Source organism: Impatiens glandulifera, chromosome 3 (genome assembly GCF_907164915.1).
Source record: "Impatiens glandulifera chromosome 3, dImpGla2.1, whole genome shotgun sequence".
In the NCBI taxonomy this organism is placed as follows: domain Eukaryota; kingdom Viridiplantae; phylum Streptophyta; class Magnoliopsida; order Ericales; family Balsaminaceae; genus Impatiens; species Impatiens glandulifera.
In genome coordinates this window covers 16,798,484-16,816,657 of record NC_061864.1, presented here as the reverse complement: position 1 = coordinate 16,816,657, position 18,174 = coordinate 16,798,484, and the positions used below count along the sequence as shown (strand labels likewise).

Here is an 18,174-nt window from a genome sequence, read left to right as displayed (position 1 = left end):
GAGTTAGTTTTAAAAAGAATTGAGAGTGGCACGTGTGATGTGACAACTATGTATATATTTAATTAATTTAATAATTTTGTCACCATACTGTTTAAAATTTGTTTCTTTTGTTAAATAGGAGCAATGAGGCTAAATTTAATAAAGAAAAACAAAAGATCGTGGCCATGAAGTTGGGAATTGAGATGTGAATATAAATAATTATGGAAGAATGACACTTCATATGAATCATTTCACAATTTTGACATTCTCCTTGATATGAGCAAGTTCCATCATTTTTTCAAACACATTGAACTAACTTTTGTGTATTTTTTATTATATGATATACATGCATCTCCTAAAATTGTAAGAAAACATTAAATAAAAATTGGTTTCCATTGAATAATTTCCATGAGTTTGGTAGGACTTAGAGACAATAATATCCCATTACAGTGGCGGAGTGGAAAAAATCGATTTAAATTAAAATATTAATGAGTTAATTCTCATATAAAGCATTTTGAATGAGAGTGGATTAAGTGATTATTGATTTATATTAAGACTCTAATGAATTTATGTTCAATCATAAGGAAAAAAAATCATTATCTATATGTTTTAATCATTTTAAGTTGATAATAATGTATTAGATGTTAGATGTCGATAAGTTAATTTATTGAATTGCATAATAGAATATAAGAAAATGTCATTCTCATAGTTAGTAAAGTATGGGATAATGAAAGAAAATAGATCACGCTATTGTTGAAAAAGAACGTCAACTTTGAACTTCGATTTTAAAAAAATTTCAATCTCACCTTATTCAATTATTTTTAACTTTTAAAAAAGAAAGCATCACTACATTTCACTTTTCCCTCTAAATTAAAACATTTTTTTTTATTGAGAATTGAATTAGTAATTTTTAATTTCTAAGCATAACTATTTGATTTGAGTATCTTTAAGTAGTTTTACCTCGTTAAATTATTGACTTGCAAATAAGAAGTAACTAACCCTCCAAAAGTGTAAATTATATATAAGAGAAAAATTGAGATAAATTAGATCAATAATCTAATGAATAGACAATAATTATATATATAGTAACCTTCGAATTTCGATTAAAAGCACTCTAATTTAAAGTGACGGGTCATGGCTACGAGAATATTATTAACTTTTCTTTAGAGAATATATTATGGTTTATTAAATAAAAAAAATCTAATAAAAGCATAAACTAGAAGAAAAACTTAAAAAAATAGACTAAGAGAGAAAATCAAAGATATTTATAAGTTTTATAAGACAACTCAAAATAAAATAAAGTTCCAAAATGAAGAAAATGAAAGATATTTTAAGGATTTTCTAGAATAACTAATTAAAATAAATCAATCCCATGTCTCAATGCATGTATCATCAGACAATGAAATGATTTCAAGAATATAAATGTCTAGTGACACACACATTCTATATATTAATATGTCCAATTATTAATTGTTATAAATTGTACTAGCATAATTTTCTCTTTCTCTGTCTCTACTTGTCAAAAACCATACCACACAAGTACAAATTTAATAATAATAACATCAACATTAATTACTCATTTCGATTTTGATCCATAAAGATAATAATAACAATATTAATCAATCCTAGCATACCATGCATATGAATTCATCCTAGACATTTATTTCATTATTAATCTCATAGTATGGTCAAATCCATTGCACTATCATAATCGAACTAATTTGAAAACAAAACTTATATTAAATTAATTTGTAACCGTGTGTTTTATATCTTCAAAAAAGATAGTCAATTTTATTTGGTATAAAAATATAATTAATTGTGTGGTTGATATCACATCCCCAAGTTAATATAAACACATCAATTTTATTTTTAATGTTTGTCTAGTTTTGACTTTAAATTAAGTTGTTAGGGTTATCTAACTAAAAATTTGAATCTGACCAACATAACACATTAAAATTGAATATATATATATATATATAATATATAATATAATATAATTAATTAGGATAGTTGAAATGTAAAAATTATTTATATAGTTTCATTCTTAATAAAAAAAAATAGTTGGATTTTTTCTTCATATTTATCCCCTTATTGATTCTTAAAAAATGAATATATATAATAAGTAAAGACAATAAAGAAAAGGCATATATTTTAAAAAAGAAAGGGCATATTCTAATTTTAAAACTAATTAATTATGCTAAATTATTTTATATAATTTGTCAACCCATAACTAAATTAATCCGAAATGCTAATACTTAAAATAGGATATTCCTTAAGTACATATCAACAGTAAATAAACAGCTAATTGCCATAGACTTATTTTCTGTTGCCTTTCGGATTGTCTGGCAGTATGCCATATTGCATAGGACGCGCCTGTCCAATCATTTGTTTTGTGGTCCCCTCGAGACTCGTGACTAGAGGCTCGGGTCCTATTGTTTTCCGCGGATCTTAATTCATCCGCTTTCGCAATTGCTCCAGCTCCGGAAAGACATGGCTTTCCCGGGAAGAAGAGATGGGTGGGTCCTGACTGACGAGAGTCTGCATAATGGTAAGATGAATCGCTTATCTCTTGCAATTTTTTAAAGAGAAATGATTAGGTGAGGGAATGACATGGCATAATCTTATTCGCTGAAAAAATTAAATAATTTCTCTCTTTTCTCTCTTTTCTCCCACTTTTACATTTTCCAACCAATGAAGGTGATGCCACGTCATTCCCTCACCAAATTCCCTCACTAAATTCCCTTACTCTATCACTCCTCTTTTTTAAATAATAATAAAATGGGGAAAAGATGTGCAAAATTAATTTAGACATTTTGTAGTCAGTAGATTATACAATGAAATGTTAAAACATATCTAATAATAATATTATTTTTTATTTTTAAGTTAAAACCACCCTGTCACTTATTTTCATTTAATAAAAAATGAATATAAATAACACTATTAATTCAAGTTACAAAAATTGAGTGCATAAGACAAAAAAAAAAAAAAAAATAATGAGTTTTTTTTTCTAATGATATTAGACTAAAGAGGAGTAATAAGAGGAGAGAATTTGTGAGAGTTAATGACATGTCATCATATCATAAAAAAAATAGGATAATTCGATGTTACCACTACTAGTACTACTTGTATCTCACTCATGAAGTGACACTTATACACAAAAGTGAAATATCACCGCCTTTATTTATTAATTTTATTCTCTTTATAAATGTAGCGTTTTCTTAATGGATAAATGCACTACTTGTACTGGTAGCATCTATCTAACCGAAAAAGGAATAATTGAATAGAGAGAAAATTTGTTAATTTTTCAATAAATTAGATTGCGCCACGCTACGTAATTCTTTCTCCCAAATTTCCTACCCAAATTATTTCTCTACAATAAAAACTAGAATAAAAATACAAATTAAATATGAAAAATTTTAAATTAATTATACAAAATTCTTCACACTTTAATTATTTTAATCATTAAATAATTATTTAAAATAATAATATTTTAAATTTTACAAAAATATGGGATTATTTATTTTTAGAAAGGTAGAAAGTTATCTAATTTCTCCGCGATTATGACTTCAACTACTTCATATTTAAAACATTTTAGGTGAAAATTGAATAATAACATATAACATTTGACCCTGTATATTATTATCATTTAAACTAACTAATGAATTCAAAATAGGTTCATATGTTCTACTAGTCAATATTAACTTATTTAAACATATAACTAAACACGTTACATAAAATAAAATTGCATACCATTTAAATACAAGATTATTTTAAAATTTAAATATATAAGACTATTTAAAAACACTTTATTAATCTGCATTTAGCTCATAGTCTAAGTTTAATCTATATAACACCTGTAAACAAATTTTTTTTAGCATTTTATTCAGATAATACTAAACTTAATGAGATAATAATTTTCAGCATAATTAATATATTTTAAAACTAAACTTGGACATTCTTATGAACTTTAGGGAAAGTGAGAATAATTATAAATTGTTTGATGTTGTTTTTTTTTTTATGATATTTTTGAAAATATCTTGTTTGATAAAAAAAAATTAGTAAATTATTTGGGATATTTTTAGTTGAATTATTAAAATGTTCTTTTATGTTTAAAATTTAATAAATATATTTTAGTATATTAATGATAAGATAAAAAGAGTTTTATACTTTTTTTATAAATAACTCAATTATATGAAAGTAGCTCTAATAGTAATATTGATTTTTTTACTATTTAGGGTTATATCATTAACTAGCTAGATGATGATTATCCAATCATAACGTGACTAAGTGCATCCGTGTTTGTTGGATTAATATTATTATACTAAAAAAAAAACTAATTATTCCCCTTCAATTCAACAATAAATAAAAGAGTAACAATATTATATAACTTAAAGAATAAGATACTCAAAAGATTATATCGAATATTCTTAAAATAACCCCCAAACTCATTCCTATCATATTCTCCAAACTTTAGCTTCAAGAACTCCATTGCACCTTATGTCACTTTCACCAATAGGTTATTCAGAGTTTTGATTTGCAATCCCCTGTTACACATAATAAGACCCTTTTGATCTTGCACATTGTTTTCAACCAAGAATGTTCATTTTTTTTAAGACTTTGATGTTCTTATTTTTGAAGAAACTAGCCTATTATCTCAATTGCAATGAGATCTCAATTAACCAAATATTTTAATTAAGAATTTACTTTTTTATTATAATAAGATTAAGTTTAGGGACCACTCTTCAAGTAAGACTGAAAGTCATTAACCAACTAAACTAGATTTAATAAATCAAAAAGTCCTGAGTTTGAGTTCGATTTCATCTGAAAGTATTACCCGTAAAGTGTTGGGTTAGTTTCCCACCAAAGCACCCATGAGCACCCATGGCGGATCTATGTCCCGTTATATTTGATCTATTAACTCTTACACTTGAACTAGTTTAATGTGTTAAACTTTTATATTTATTAATAATAAGATATAATTAGTAAAATAAAAAATTTGGCTTCGGTAATCTTCTAAACATTGGCTGTGACTATAGGGAGAGTCTAGTTAATTTCTTAAAATTTAAAAAAAATAATAATACTACAAAAATCTCAAATATTTTTTTTTAAAACATGTTTTTTTTAATAAATAAATAAATAAAAATCATATGAAAAAAAAACATAGATCAAACAACTCTAAATGAGAAATCTCGAATAAAGGATTACATGGCCAATAAAATGTTCTTGCATAAATAAGTAAATTATTAATTCTCTTAGTCATGATCAAACATCCAAGATAAAATAGTTAAAATCATGAACTAAAGCTTTTATTAATGGCGGACATGTTCATAATTAACTTAACTAACCCATGGTATATGAAGGAGACGGCAAGTTGATGACGATGCTCTTCACCTTGATCATCATATTAATACTGTTTGTGATTCCCTGCGATCCAATCCCACTATCCTTCAAACCCTGTTTCAAACCACATACATACAATAATTCAGTCTCAAAAATCTATCTGAAATTCATCAATGTTCATCATCATCAATCAATCAACCTGGAATGGGAAATGATCAGGCCCACGAGCAGGAGCCGAATTGATCTGAACAGTTCCAGTCTCCATAGCATCACTGATCAGAATCGCCTTGTTTATATCCTTGGTAAATACACAACCCTGCAACAAAATTTCAAATTTATCAGTTTCTCTTCAAGGGTTTTGATCATATTGATTGAATTGAGTTGAATTGAATTACCTGCAGCCCAAAATTGCTGGCATTACAATGGTGGATACCTTCTTCAACAGATTTGATTCTGATAACAGGAACAACAGGACCAAACGGTTCTTCCCAAGCAATTCTCATATCAGGTTTAACATTATCCAAAAGCAATGGCCATATTAAATTCCCATCTCTTTTATACTCATGACAGAATGTTGCTCCTTTTTCCTTGGCATCTAAAACCAATCCTTCAATGTAATTAGCCGAGGATTCAGTCACAACCGGAGTTATATCACAGTCTTCCTCCGGCGACCCAACTGTTAACTTTCCAACCTTACTCTTTACCTTCTCAACAAGTTCATCAGCCACTGATTCCATAACAAGAACAACTTTAACAGCAGTACATCTTTGACCGCTGTAAGAAAACCCACCTTTCACTATGTTTGAAGCAGCCAAATCAATATCAGCATCTTCAAGTATGATACATGCATCTTTTCCACCAAGTTCCATTTGCAATGGAATCATACCGGCTTTCTTTGATATTGCTACACCTGTATCGCCTCCTGTGAAGCTTATGCAGTTAACTAAGGGATGCATTGTTAGGAAATCCCCGATTTCTGAACCTCTTCCGGTTATGCAACTGATTAGACCTTTTGGAAATCCTGCTAAGTGAAAGCAATGGACCATATGGAGAGCTGCTACTGCACCTTGGGTTGGAGGTTTTAGAACCAGAGAATTTCCTGCGATTAAGGCTGGCCCGATTTTGGAAACTGCTAGATTGACTGGGTAGTTGAATGGAGGAATGGCTAAGATCACACCAAGAGGAATCTGTGGGAAAACCCATAAACACAATCAAACAGAATCATGGTTTTGGCCATAGAAATTAAGATTGAAGGTACCTTAGAAGTAAGACAATACTTGGTTCTTTCATTTCCAGGAAAACTATCAGAAACTAAGAACTTCCCTTCTCCTAAAATACGAACACCTTCTTCAGCAGTGTAAGAAATAAGATCTCCAGATCTCACAACCTAAACCAACCAGACTGACGTTATTTACAAGATTTTCACAAAATCAGTACAAAGATAATGTTATGCATGTATTGTATAGTACCTCAGTTACTGCATCTTTTGCAGGTTTGGCGATCTCCTTGACCAAGCATTCAGCAATGGGAGTTTTGTGTTCCTTGAGAATAGCAGCTGCTTTGTGAAGAAGCTCTGCTCTTTTCCATAGTGGAGTCTTGGCCCATGATTTTTGAGCAATTTTTGCTGATTCCATAACCTTGTTCACTTCTTCTTGAGTACAAGCTAATAAGAAGAAGATGTGATTAAATGAATGAATGGTTTGGGGGGAGGACATGCAGTGGAGAAAAATGATGAATGAAAATGAAGATGAGACCTTGAACTCTGTAGTGGGTTTTTCTTGTGGTTGGATTGACAATGGAGACGGATTTTCCAGAGGATGATTTCTTCCATTCTCCATCAGCATAGTACTTGTAGATATCTCCGTCGATGATGTCTGTAAAAACTCCGGTGCCGGCCATGGCGTCTCGATCCCCTGTTTTGTCTAGTGTAGAGAGAGTGTTGTGTGTATGGGTAATTAAGAAGAAGGAGGGGATTTGGTAGGAAGTAGATGAAGAAGAAGAAGAAGGATAGATATAGCGTGTTATGAAGTTGTGTGTGTGTGTGTGACTGTGTGAGAGAGAGATGATGATTGATGATGACGGATGAAGGTGAGCCACAACCATGATCGGAAGCTCCATTGCCTGGTATGGCTCAGAGCTTGCCAACTCATCTTCTTCCTTTCGTCTTTTATTTACAGATGCCTACTACACTCTTTATTTACCGTTAATTTTTCTCCTTTTAAAAAAAATAAAAACACAAAAATTAAATATCGTTATTAACAAGGCATATCATGGCCTTGTTCGGATTGAGTTTTTTGAAAAAACTTAGAGAGGGAAAAAGGTAATGATTAATGATGATTTTGAGGAGGTGATGATTATTTTTGATAAAAAAGACTTAAAGGGTATTAATATATATGAATAAAATAAAAAATAATAATTTAAAATAGAGGGTATTTTAGTATTTTGGTTAATGAAATGAGTGATGTGATTGTTGAGAAGTGATTGATTAGAAAATTGATTTGGTGTGGGTTTTTTAAAAAACCCAAAGAGAACACTCATAATTAAAAAAACAAAAATTTATTAAATGAGCTGAGCTCTCATTTTTTTAATAAAAAAATAATGTATCATATATATATATTTTTTTAATTTGTATGATCACTTCATCCTTCAAAATGGCAAGTACATTTACTTTATTTTTATAAATTTATTTAAATACAAAATTATAATTAATCAATTAAAAATTTAAATAATTTTCTTTTTTTTATTAAAACCATTAAAAATCCCATAATTGTTCACTATTCATTAGTTTGGTCAATCTTTTCATCCAAATTCCATTTCTAGAGGACTTCATTTTCCAAATTACATCAAATGCAAAAGTATTGTGTATCTTTGAATTTGTTTATTTTATAAAAAATTTTAAAATATTACTTATCTCATTTGAATATTAATATAAATGAGATAATATTCCAAAATATATATTATTTTTTAATAATATTTTTCGTTTAAGAATTTCTATTGAATAATGCGCATACATTTCGTCAATCTAGATTGTATTAGAGGACTTAAATCTCCAAAATACATTTCAAAGGCAAAGTATTTGACCAAAAAAGAAAAGAAAAGGGAATACAAAGACATCATAAGAATCCTTATTGAATATTGAAATTATGTCTGGTTTTATTTTCAGTAAATATCAAAATTGAGTGAAATAAGTTTCTATGAAAGGAGAATTGGAAACAACCAAGACCCAACCAAGGCTTATCCTAAACCTCATCCAAATAGTTTCTCATTTTTCTAGGAAAGAAGGATGGGCCATGATTGAAATTGAATCATCATTGCAGCCAACTAATAACAACTTTTCCATATTGTTAGGAAGAAGACTTCCTTATCTTATGGTCTCTCCTAATTCAATAACCACTTAGATTATCTGGACACTAAGCATCAACGAAAGAATGACAGGGTCATTGAAGAAAAACCTAAAAACAAGAAAAGATGCTTTTTAAATGGTGAAAACCACAATTGGAAATGGAAGAGGGGTACTATTCTGGCATGATCCTTGGCTGGATTATATTCTCATTATATTTAAAAAAGAAATGTAAGGAAACAGAGTTAGAAGAGAATACATCAAGTACTCATTTAGAGACGTTTATGAAAGTAGATGTGATTCATTTTTTAGGCGTATTTCAGAAAGTGATAGAATCCTAAACCTAATGAGACAGAAGCAACTCAATGAAAATAATGATGAAATAAGCTGGAAAACAGAAAGCAATGAGAAGTTTATTACAGGAAAGACATGGGAAATTGTTAGAACAAGAGGACAAGAGGTAGATTGATATAATGTGATATGATCTCCAAAGATTATTCATCGTCACCAATTTATTTTCTAGCTGGTATACAAGGAGAGGTTGACAACAAAAGACATAATTCAAAAATATATAAACATTTCTGATATCAACTGTGTCCTATGTTCGGGAGTTGAGGAAAACATAAACCATTTATTTGGGGAATGCTCTTTTGTAATACAAATCTGGAGGATGTATGCTGCAAACATGAACATCATCAACTTTCCAAGAATATGGGAAGAAATCCAAGAGTGGATGAAGAATAAAGCAAAAGGAAGATCTTTCTATATAAGTATGTTGAAATGCTACTTTGGAGCAGTAATTTACAATATCTGGAAAAAAGAAATTCAAGAACTCATAGTGGAAGAAGTAGAACTAGGGATGGCAACGGGTACCCTACCCGCCGGGTAATGAAGTACCCATCCCCGAACCCGAATTTCAAATTACTACCCGACCCCGACCCCGAACCCGACGGGTATCTCTATTTATATCCCCATCCCCGATTCATCGGGTACCCGATCCCCGACGGGTACCCCATTACCCGATATGAAATATTAAAAAATTATATTTAATTAACTAAAATTATATAAATTAAATATAATATGTTACTACAAAACATAATTAACCTAAAACTATTAATAAATATTATATCCTTAAACAATAGACAAGAAAATCATCCACACATAATATAAATTCATCCATACTACAAAAATACAGAAAAAAAACTTAAAAGTGATAGAACATAATTCTTAATTAAACACAAAAACTTCAAAAATCATCAAATTAAAATTCTCACAAAAAACATCCTTCTTGAATACATTTCTTCAACACATGTAAATTACAACCTACAAAATCAAAAGAAAAAACAATCAACATTAACATATACAAAAAATAGAATTAAGATTAAAGTATTTAACTAATAACATACCTCTAATCTTTGACAAACAATTAATTACTTAGAAAGTAAATTCTTCGTCAGGATCACATATAGTAGATGTGCAATCATCAAATGAAGATGTAGCTAAGAATTAAATATAAAAAAATACATACATTAGTAACAAGAGTGGATCTGATTGATATCTTTCATCTTCAATTTTGGACAAGTCCGAAGATGAGCCCACAAATGTTTTGTGCCATTTTTTGAATCACCTCCTAGTTGCTTCTTACAATGGTTGCATATTGCTTTAACTTTTCCATTTATATTTTCTTTTTGAAAATCATTCCAAACATTTGAAAATAACTTTCTTTTCTTCCCATGGTATCATTAACATTTGTTGTAATTACACTTGTAGGAATTGAATTTGATGGAACATTTTCATTGGCTGGAGATACTTGAACAGTAATACTATCAGTTGAAATTTTAGTTGAAATTTGAGTAGTTTCCATGTTTGGTGCAGTTAAACTCATTTTTTTTGTAAAAGCTAAAAAAAAATCAAATAAAAAAAAGGATTAATATGATTCTTAAACTTGGTCTTATATATTAATATTTTTTCCAAAAATATTTATACAAATAATAAATATTAATATATTGAACTATTATTTCCTAAATATAGTTAAACATAATATTTAAAAAACTCTTTTATTTTTTAACTAATATATTGAACTAAATATAAGGAACTTTTAATATTCCTTAAAAAAAACTCTTTGACCCTTTATTTTTGCCTTTATAAAAAATAATTTTAAACTATATATTATTTCATAAAAAATATTTAATAATATTAATATTCTATTATAATTTACCACCCTAGTTTGTGAAACCCTAGTTTGTGAGTTGTGAAAATCCATCTACATTACATGATTTGGATAAATTTTTATAATGTTTGATGTGGTTTATTTAATCTGAGTCAAATAACTTATAGGCATATTACATATATAATGAAACAATGAAAGTATGTCTAAATCTATTCTCGCATATATATCAGTTATTCCACGTATTAAACATATATATATATATATATATATATATATATATATATATATATATATATATATATATATATATATATATATATATATATAATCTGAAAATATCTATTAATCAAGAGATTTTACATATTAAACAAAAAAAATCTATAAATCCACATATTAAACAAAAAAATCTATAAATAATAGAAGTATTACTTACCTACTATGTGTTGTAGTCGTGTAGAACTTATAGAAAAAATCAACTTTGTTGCTGTTAAAACGGAAGAAGAAGCTACAAAATAAAGATTGAAGATTAAGTTAATAAATAAATAAATATAAGATTGTAAAAGTTAAAGAACAAACATAACTTTATTAAATAAAAATATTACTTACTTGCATAGTTATTGAAGATTCTGAACAAAAACTAGAAGAAGATGGAAGAAGATAGAAGTTGAAGACTTGAAGAAAGGTTAAATCAAGAATGAACAACGAACATACTATGAGAGAGAAACACTTATTACAATTTACAAATGAATGAAATGATGTTAACTTGTTAAACGTGGATCTAGGAAATGATGTTAAGCGTGATGTTAGTAATGATAATATATTTATTTAATGATGGTTAGTAGTTACAAGTTATGACATGGAATTTGATAAGTCACTTAAATTTTATTAATATATATATATTAATATTAATATATTCGGGTATCGGGTATCGGGTTTGGGTTTCTAACACTCCCCATCCCCGACCCCGAACCCGATCGGGTACCATTTTTTACTCCCCATCCCCGACCCCGACCCCGACCCCGATTTAAAATACCCGAACCCGATCATCGGGTACCCACGGGTATCGGGTATACGGGTACCCATTGCCATCCCTAAGTAGAACCGCTGAAGATATTTGGAGAGATATAACTTCAGATGGAAATGCACTCATTCAATCCTGAAGAGGAATCGAAAGGAATGAAGAGAATAGAAAGCTCTGCCAAATATGGGATATTTCGTTTGAGCAAGTCACAAGTAGAATAAAAGTAAAAACGTTGTAGGCGCTAATTGATTATTGTCTGTAATTCAATTATCGTTTCATTGTCAAATCTAGAAATTATCTAGATCTGATCTTAAACTTTTGTATTTTTTTTCACTCTTTTGAGTTTTTTAATGAAATGGCACTAAGCTGTTTTTCCAAAAAAAAAAAACACTTATATTAATTATTAACTACTAATAGTCTCGAGTTCAATTTTCACTTATAAAGTCTTAAAAAAAAATAAAATCAAACATTATTATAAAGTCATACGAATACAACATTGCAAATAGATTCAATCAATCTTAAACACAATATATAATCAATCAACAATCGCGAACAAAAATATGCACCATCCACACAAAAATCAAATAGTATGAGTGTTTAAGATTGTTTATTATCCCATTTTTTAGTCTAACGACAACAAAACCGAATATCTTCAGCTTTCTTGAGAGATCCTGATTTCGAGTCCGTCATGCGGCAAATTCTGTCCTGGTTAAGGGTGTGTGTTCACACTTTTTTTTTTTCTTAGTTTTCTTATCATTTTGTAGTTCTAATTGCAAGAAAGTGTAGCCAAAACTTTGATTTTTAATGGTAAAATCCAGTCCACTTATAAATGTATGCATGGACCACATCCAATTGACCAATAGCTAGACTGGCTCATCATATGTACCCAACTAACCCACCTTCAGTTTCCTTCTACCCATTACACCTTTTTCAATTTGTGGTCTCATTTCACTGCCAACTAATTACTCATGACCATTCATTCTCTACCAGTCTACCTACAACCCATTCAAACATGGATTAAAGAGCCCCAACTTTTCCTATGCTTTGTGTATTTTCATTCTTTTTCACATTATTAAAGTGACCACCTTTAAAATCTTTTATCCTACCCATATGCATTTTCATGCACACGCGGTAATAATGAACTAGAAAAGTTATTTTATCAATATCTCAAAATTGAATCTTAAACGTACGTATTAACGACTCCATCCAAATCCAACCTACAAATTTAGTTCGAACTTAGTTATCTATGTAGGCTTTTGGTTTCGGCACACGTGATTAAATGTTGTTGTTTATGACAGACCTAGCTGTGACTAAAAGGACTAAAAAGAGTGAAGATGTCAATATGAAAATATTTTAACAAAAATTCAAAAGTTCACAAAATTATTATATATGGAGGAGTTATTAAAGGTTTGGGTTGGGTGGGGAAATGTAAAAAAGAAAATGAACTTAAACACATTTTGAAAACAAGGAAAAACAAGTGACAAACATTTTGGCAATTTCTTTACCTAATTTTTCATTTAATGGGAGGTTATTTGAAACTTTTTTATTTTTAATTTATCAAAATAAAAATATAAACATGTTTGGGAAAAAAGGTTATTATATATATATATATATATATATATATATATATATATATATATATATATATATATATATATATATATATATATATATATATATATATATAATTTGATCTAAAAATTTATCAAAAAAGTAATTTTCATAAATTTCTTTATTTAATTTTATTTGTCTAATTTAATCATATTTTCATATCAAATATAAATAAAATCACGTTAAATGTTTTATTTTCAGTTTTTATAAAACTAATTGTGATGGTAATTAAACATATTTAATTATGTGATAGGATTTTTTTGAATTTTGATAAAAAAAACTTTCAATCATGTCTTAATTTTTTCATCAATTTAATTATTAAATTCATTAATTAAACTATCAAAATATATATATATATATATATATATTTTAATTTTAAATAAAAAAATATTAGCATGTTGTAAAAACATTAGAATTAGAGTGTAACTAAGTTTCAATAGACAAATATTATTAATTTGTTAATATATATATATACATAATTAAAATATATTTCATAATATTAATTCATTTAAATTAATATTAAATAAATTTTAATTTTTTTTCTGTGACGAGTCTATACTCTATAGTTATTCAATCAACTAAAATTCAAATAATTTTTTTTTTAATAAACAGTAATATTAAAAATAACAAAATTAAAATCTCCAAATCAAACAAGCTAGTGTCTAACAAATTCTTTTAATAACTTATTTTTATTTTAGCTGATATTAAAGTTAGAAAAAATAAAACCAATCCAAACAGACCCTTAAATTTAATGAGCCATAGACGTTAAAATCGTGCATTTTCTTTCCCGCCAGTTTCAATCTCTATATATGCATGTATTCTTATTCTTTCTCAAAGACTTGATTTTTTCTACTTATTTTTCTATCTCTCTCGCTTAAAATTTCAATTAATTTATTGTTACTGATCGGAATCGGAATCTTGATTTGAGAAAATCGAAATCTTGAAACCCAAATGGCGAATTGTTCAGACGAAATTGAAATTCGCGACGTCTGGGCACACAATCTTGAATCCGAAGTCGATTTAATCTCTCAAGGTCTAAAGAATTATCCATACATAGCAATAGACACCGAATTTCCCGGCACCGTCGAACCAGGACCGGTGCCCCGACGATATCACAGCACCACATATTCTTCTTTAATGACCAATATCAACTTAACCAAGTTAATTCAACTAGGAATCACAATCGGAGATGATAAAGGAAACCTCCCAAAAGTCGAAGGAAGCAAGAAAAGCTGCATTTGGCAATTCAATTTCCAAGATTTCGACATCAACACCGACAGATTCGTGCCCGCCTCCATCGAGCTTCTTCGCAATAGTGGCATAGATTTCGAAAGGTTTAGAAAAGAAGGGGTTCCATTGAAGGTGTTTGCAGAAACGATAATGATGTCGGGCGTGTTCTCGAATGTGTTTGTCCGATTGATAAACTTTCATGGGTCTAGTGATTTTGGGTATTTGATTAAATGTTTAAGGTGGGAAGATCTTCCCGAAAAATATGATGTTTTTATGGAACTTGTTAAGGTGTTTTTCCCTGATTTTATTGATGTCAGTCATTTGGCGACAAAGTGCCCTGTTTATGGTGGATTGGAAACTTTGGCGAGTCTTATTGGGTTGAAGAGAGTCGGACCTGCTCATCAGGCTGGATCGGATAGTTTACTTACTTATCGAGTTTGCATGAGATTAAAGGAATCCTATTGCTCAAATGATGTTTTTCTAAGTTCTTTAAATGTCATATATGGTTTAGAATCTTTAGATAATTAGTGGCTAGTTGAAGTTGGTATAGATTGATTTTGTACATATTTTTGTTCCTTTTTTGATTGGATAGATGATGATACAAGTTTCAAATTCATAATTCTGAAATAATTGGTTATTAGTTTAGTGGAATATATAAGGTTAACAAAATACAATAAGCTATGAAAACTATGAATAGTTTAATTGATGTGTAATGGTGTATGATAAAAATGAATGCTAAGACTTTATAAAATAGAGAGATAATTGTTGGAGTTTTATCATTTTAGGGTTTATACTATACATTTCAAGTAACAAGAAAAAAGAGATTATAGTAATAATTAGATTGTTATAAGAAAATTAATATTTTTTTAGCATTTATATATTAGTTCAACTTTTATCAAAATAAAAATAAAAGTGGAATATTTGAAGCAACTATATATTATGAGCAATACAAAAAGTTGGGTTATATTTTAGTGTTGTATTAATTTAAAAAATAAAATATAATATAATAAAAAATAAATAAAAATATTAGCAATACAAAAGTATTGGTGTATTATATACCAAGTTTATCACGCCTTCTTCATGGGTAGGAAAACAAACTTATGATGATAAAAAATGGTGTCTTCCACTAATTGTAAGAAATTAAGGTTTAAAAAATATTATTATATAAAGTGAAATAAAATTTTATTTAGCATTTTGAACTAAAAAGTTATTAAAAATAAAGAGATGTGATAAAAGAAAAATGATATGTTATGGTTTTTAATGGATTAAAAATTTAATATTATGGTGTGATTTTCACAATCTTAGAATTCACATTGAAATTGAAATTGAAATTGAAATTGAAATTGAAATTGAAATTGAAATTGAAATTGAAATTGAAATTGAAATTGAAATTGAAATTGAAATTGAAATTGAAATTGAAATTGAAATTGAAATTGAAATTGAAATTGAAATTGGAGAGTTCATTCCAATTATTATATTTAATATTAGGAATTGGAATTGAAATTAGAATTCTAATGAAATTTAATATAGTGTAATTTAAGAGTTCTCAATTCTAATCTTTTTACGTCAAAATTGTAATTCCAAATTAACACATTTTTCACGTTTTTCACATGTTTAACACATTTTTCATATATTAAACACGTTTAACACATTTTTAACACGTTTAATACGTTTTTCACACGTTTTCATGTTTTCGGTACGTTTAACACGTTTTTGGCACGTTTAACGCGTTTTTGGCACGTTTAACACGTTTTGACACATTTAACACGTTTTTCACGTCCTTGACACGTTTAACACATTTTTGACACGTTTAACACGATTTTCACATTTTAACACGTTTAACACATTTTTGACACATTTAACACGCTTTTCACATTTTGACACATTTTGCACGTTTTGACACGTTTAACACGTTTTTCATATATTTAGCACGTTTAACACGTTTTTGACACGTTTTTTACACATTTAATACATTTTTAACATATTAAACACGTTTATCATGTTTTGACACGTTTACCACATTTTTAACACGTTTAACAAGTTTTTTTACATATTTGGCTCGTTTAACACGTTTTTGACACATTTTCATGTTTTTAACACATTTAAAACGTTATTAACACATTAAACACGTTTAATACGTTGTTGACACGTTTCACATATTTTTTTACGTTTTTGACACGTTTGACACATTTTTAACACATTTAACACGTTTTTGACATGTTTAACACGTTTTTCACGTTTTGGCATGTTTAACAAGTTTTTCACTTATTTGACATGTTTAACACATTTTTGATACGTTTAACACATTTTTACGTTTTTGACACGTTTTCACATTTTTGGCACGTTTAACCCGTTTTGGTATGTTTAACACATTTTTGGTACGTTTAACATGTTTGATAAATTTTGGCACATTTACCACATTTTGACATGTTTAATACATTTTGGCTCGTTTAACACACTTGTGCCATGTTTAAAATGTGTTAAACATGCCAAAAACGTGAAAAATGTGTTAAACGTGCCAAAAATGTGTGGAATGTACAAAAAACGTGTTAAACATGTTAAAAAGTATTAAACATGCCAAAAATGTGTATAACGTGCCAAAAATGTGTAAAACGTGCCCAAAACGTGTTAAACGTGTGAAAAATATGTTAAACGTGCCAAAAACGTGTTAATCTTATCAAAACATATGAAAACATGTTAAACGTATTAAAAATATCAAAAATGTCTTGAATGTGCAAAAAATGTAAAAATGTGTTAAACGTGCCAAAACGTGAAAAATGTGTTAAACGTGTCAAAAATGAGTAAAACGTGTTAAACATGCCAAAAACGTGTGAAAAACGTGTTAAACATGTCAAAAACGTGCCAAAACGTGTTAAACTTGTCAAAACGTGTGAAAAACATGTTAGACGTATTAAAAATGTCAAAAATGTGTTAAACATACTAAAAACATGAAAAACATGTTAAACATGTGAAAATGTGTTTTAAGTGTGAAACGTGTTAAATATGTCAAAAACGTGTTTAAATGTGTCAAAAACGTGTTAAACGTGTTAAACATGTCAAAAACGTGTTAAATGTGTTAAACATGTCAAAAACGTATTAAACGTGCCAAAAACGTGAAAACATATTTAAGAAGTTAACATTTTGAACCGATATTTTATTTTACAAATATATAAATTAGAATTGAATTACAATTCTATCATTTTCCCAAACATAGGAATTGAAATTGAATTACAATTCTATAATGTTTCCAAACATAGGAATTAAATTGTAATTTAATGCCAATTTTCATGAAATTGGAATTAGAATTCTAGTTTCAATTCCAATTTCAATTCCCCTCATTAAATAATAGATTTTTAATACATTAAAGAAATTATTCCTGTGAATTTTTTTATTATATTATTTTTATTTATTATTATTTCTCTTAAAAATATATTTTTTTTTTTATTTTTTCTATTTTTTTTAATCAAATTCAATCTCATCTTT

The 18,174-nt window shown here is 28.1% G+C and overlaps 2 protein-coding genes across 2 annotated transcripts; one reads left to right on the top strand and one right to left on the bottom strand.

Annotated features, from left to right (window-relative positions):
• Positions 1–5,126: 5,126 nt before the first annotated feature.
• On the bottom strand, positions 5,127–7,287 carry LOC124931127 (NADP-dependent glyceraldehyde-3-phosphate dehydrogenase). Its single transcript, XM_047471521.1, has 6 exons — positions 7,074–7,287; positions 6,789–6,982; positions 6,578–6,706; positions 5,715–6,506; positions 5,519–5,635; positions 5,127–5,433 (listed from the first exon to the last, which is right to left on the bottom strand). Exons 1-6 carry the CDS (start codon positions 7,216–7,218, stop codon positions 5,320–5,322), a joined length of 1,491 nt encoding a protein of 496 aa, XP_047327477.1. The 5' UTR covers positions 7,219–7,287; the 3' UTR covers positions 5,127–5,319.
• Positions 7,288–14,412: 7,125 nt separating this feature from the next.
• On the top strand, positions 14,413–15,219 carry LOC124929862 (probable CCR4-associated factor 1 homolog 2). Its single transcript, XM_047470247.1, has one exon. The coding sequence runs from the start codon at positions 14,413–14,415 to the stop codon at positions 15,217–15,219; it is 807 nt and encodes a 268-aa protein (XP_047326203.1).
• The last annotated feature ends 2,955 nt before the right edge of the window (positions 15,220–18,174 follow it).

Excerpts from the sequence above, each read along its gene's own strand:
- LOC124931127 (XM_047471521.1), bottom strand. The coding sequence starts at position 7,218 with ATGGCCGGCACCGGAGTTTTTACAGACATCATCGACGGAGATATCTAC. Across the intron at positions 6,983-7,073 it reads AACCCACTACAGAGTTCAAG|CTTGTACTCAAGAAGAAGTG; the intron begins GTCTCATCTTCA and ends TCTTCTTATTAG. Across the intron at positions 6,507-6,577 it reads AGTATTGTCTTACTTCTAAG|ATTCCTCTTGGTGTGATCTT; the intron begins GTACCTTCAATC and ends GTTTTCCCACAG.
- LOC124929862 (XM_047470247.1), top strand. The coding sequence starts at position 14,413 with ATGGCGAATTGTTCAGACGAAATTGAAATTCGCGACGTCTGGGCACAC.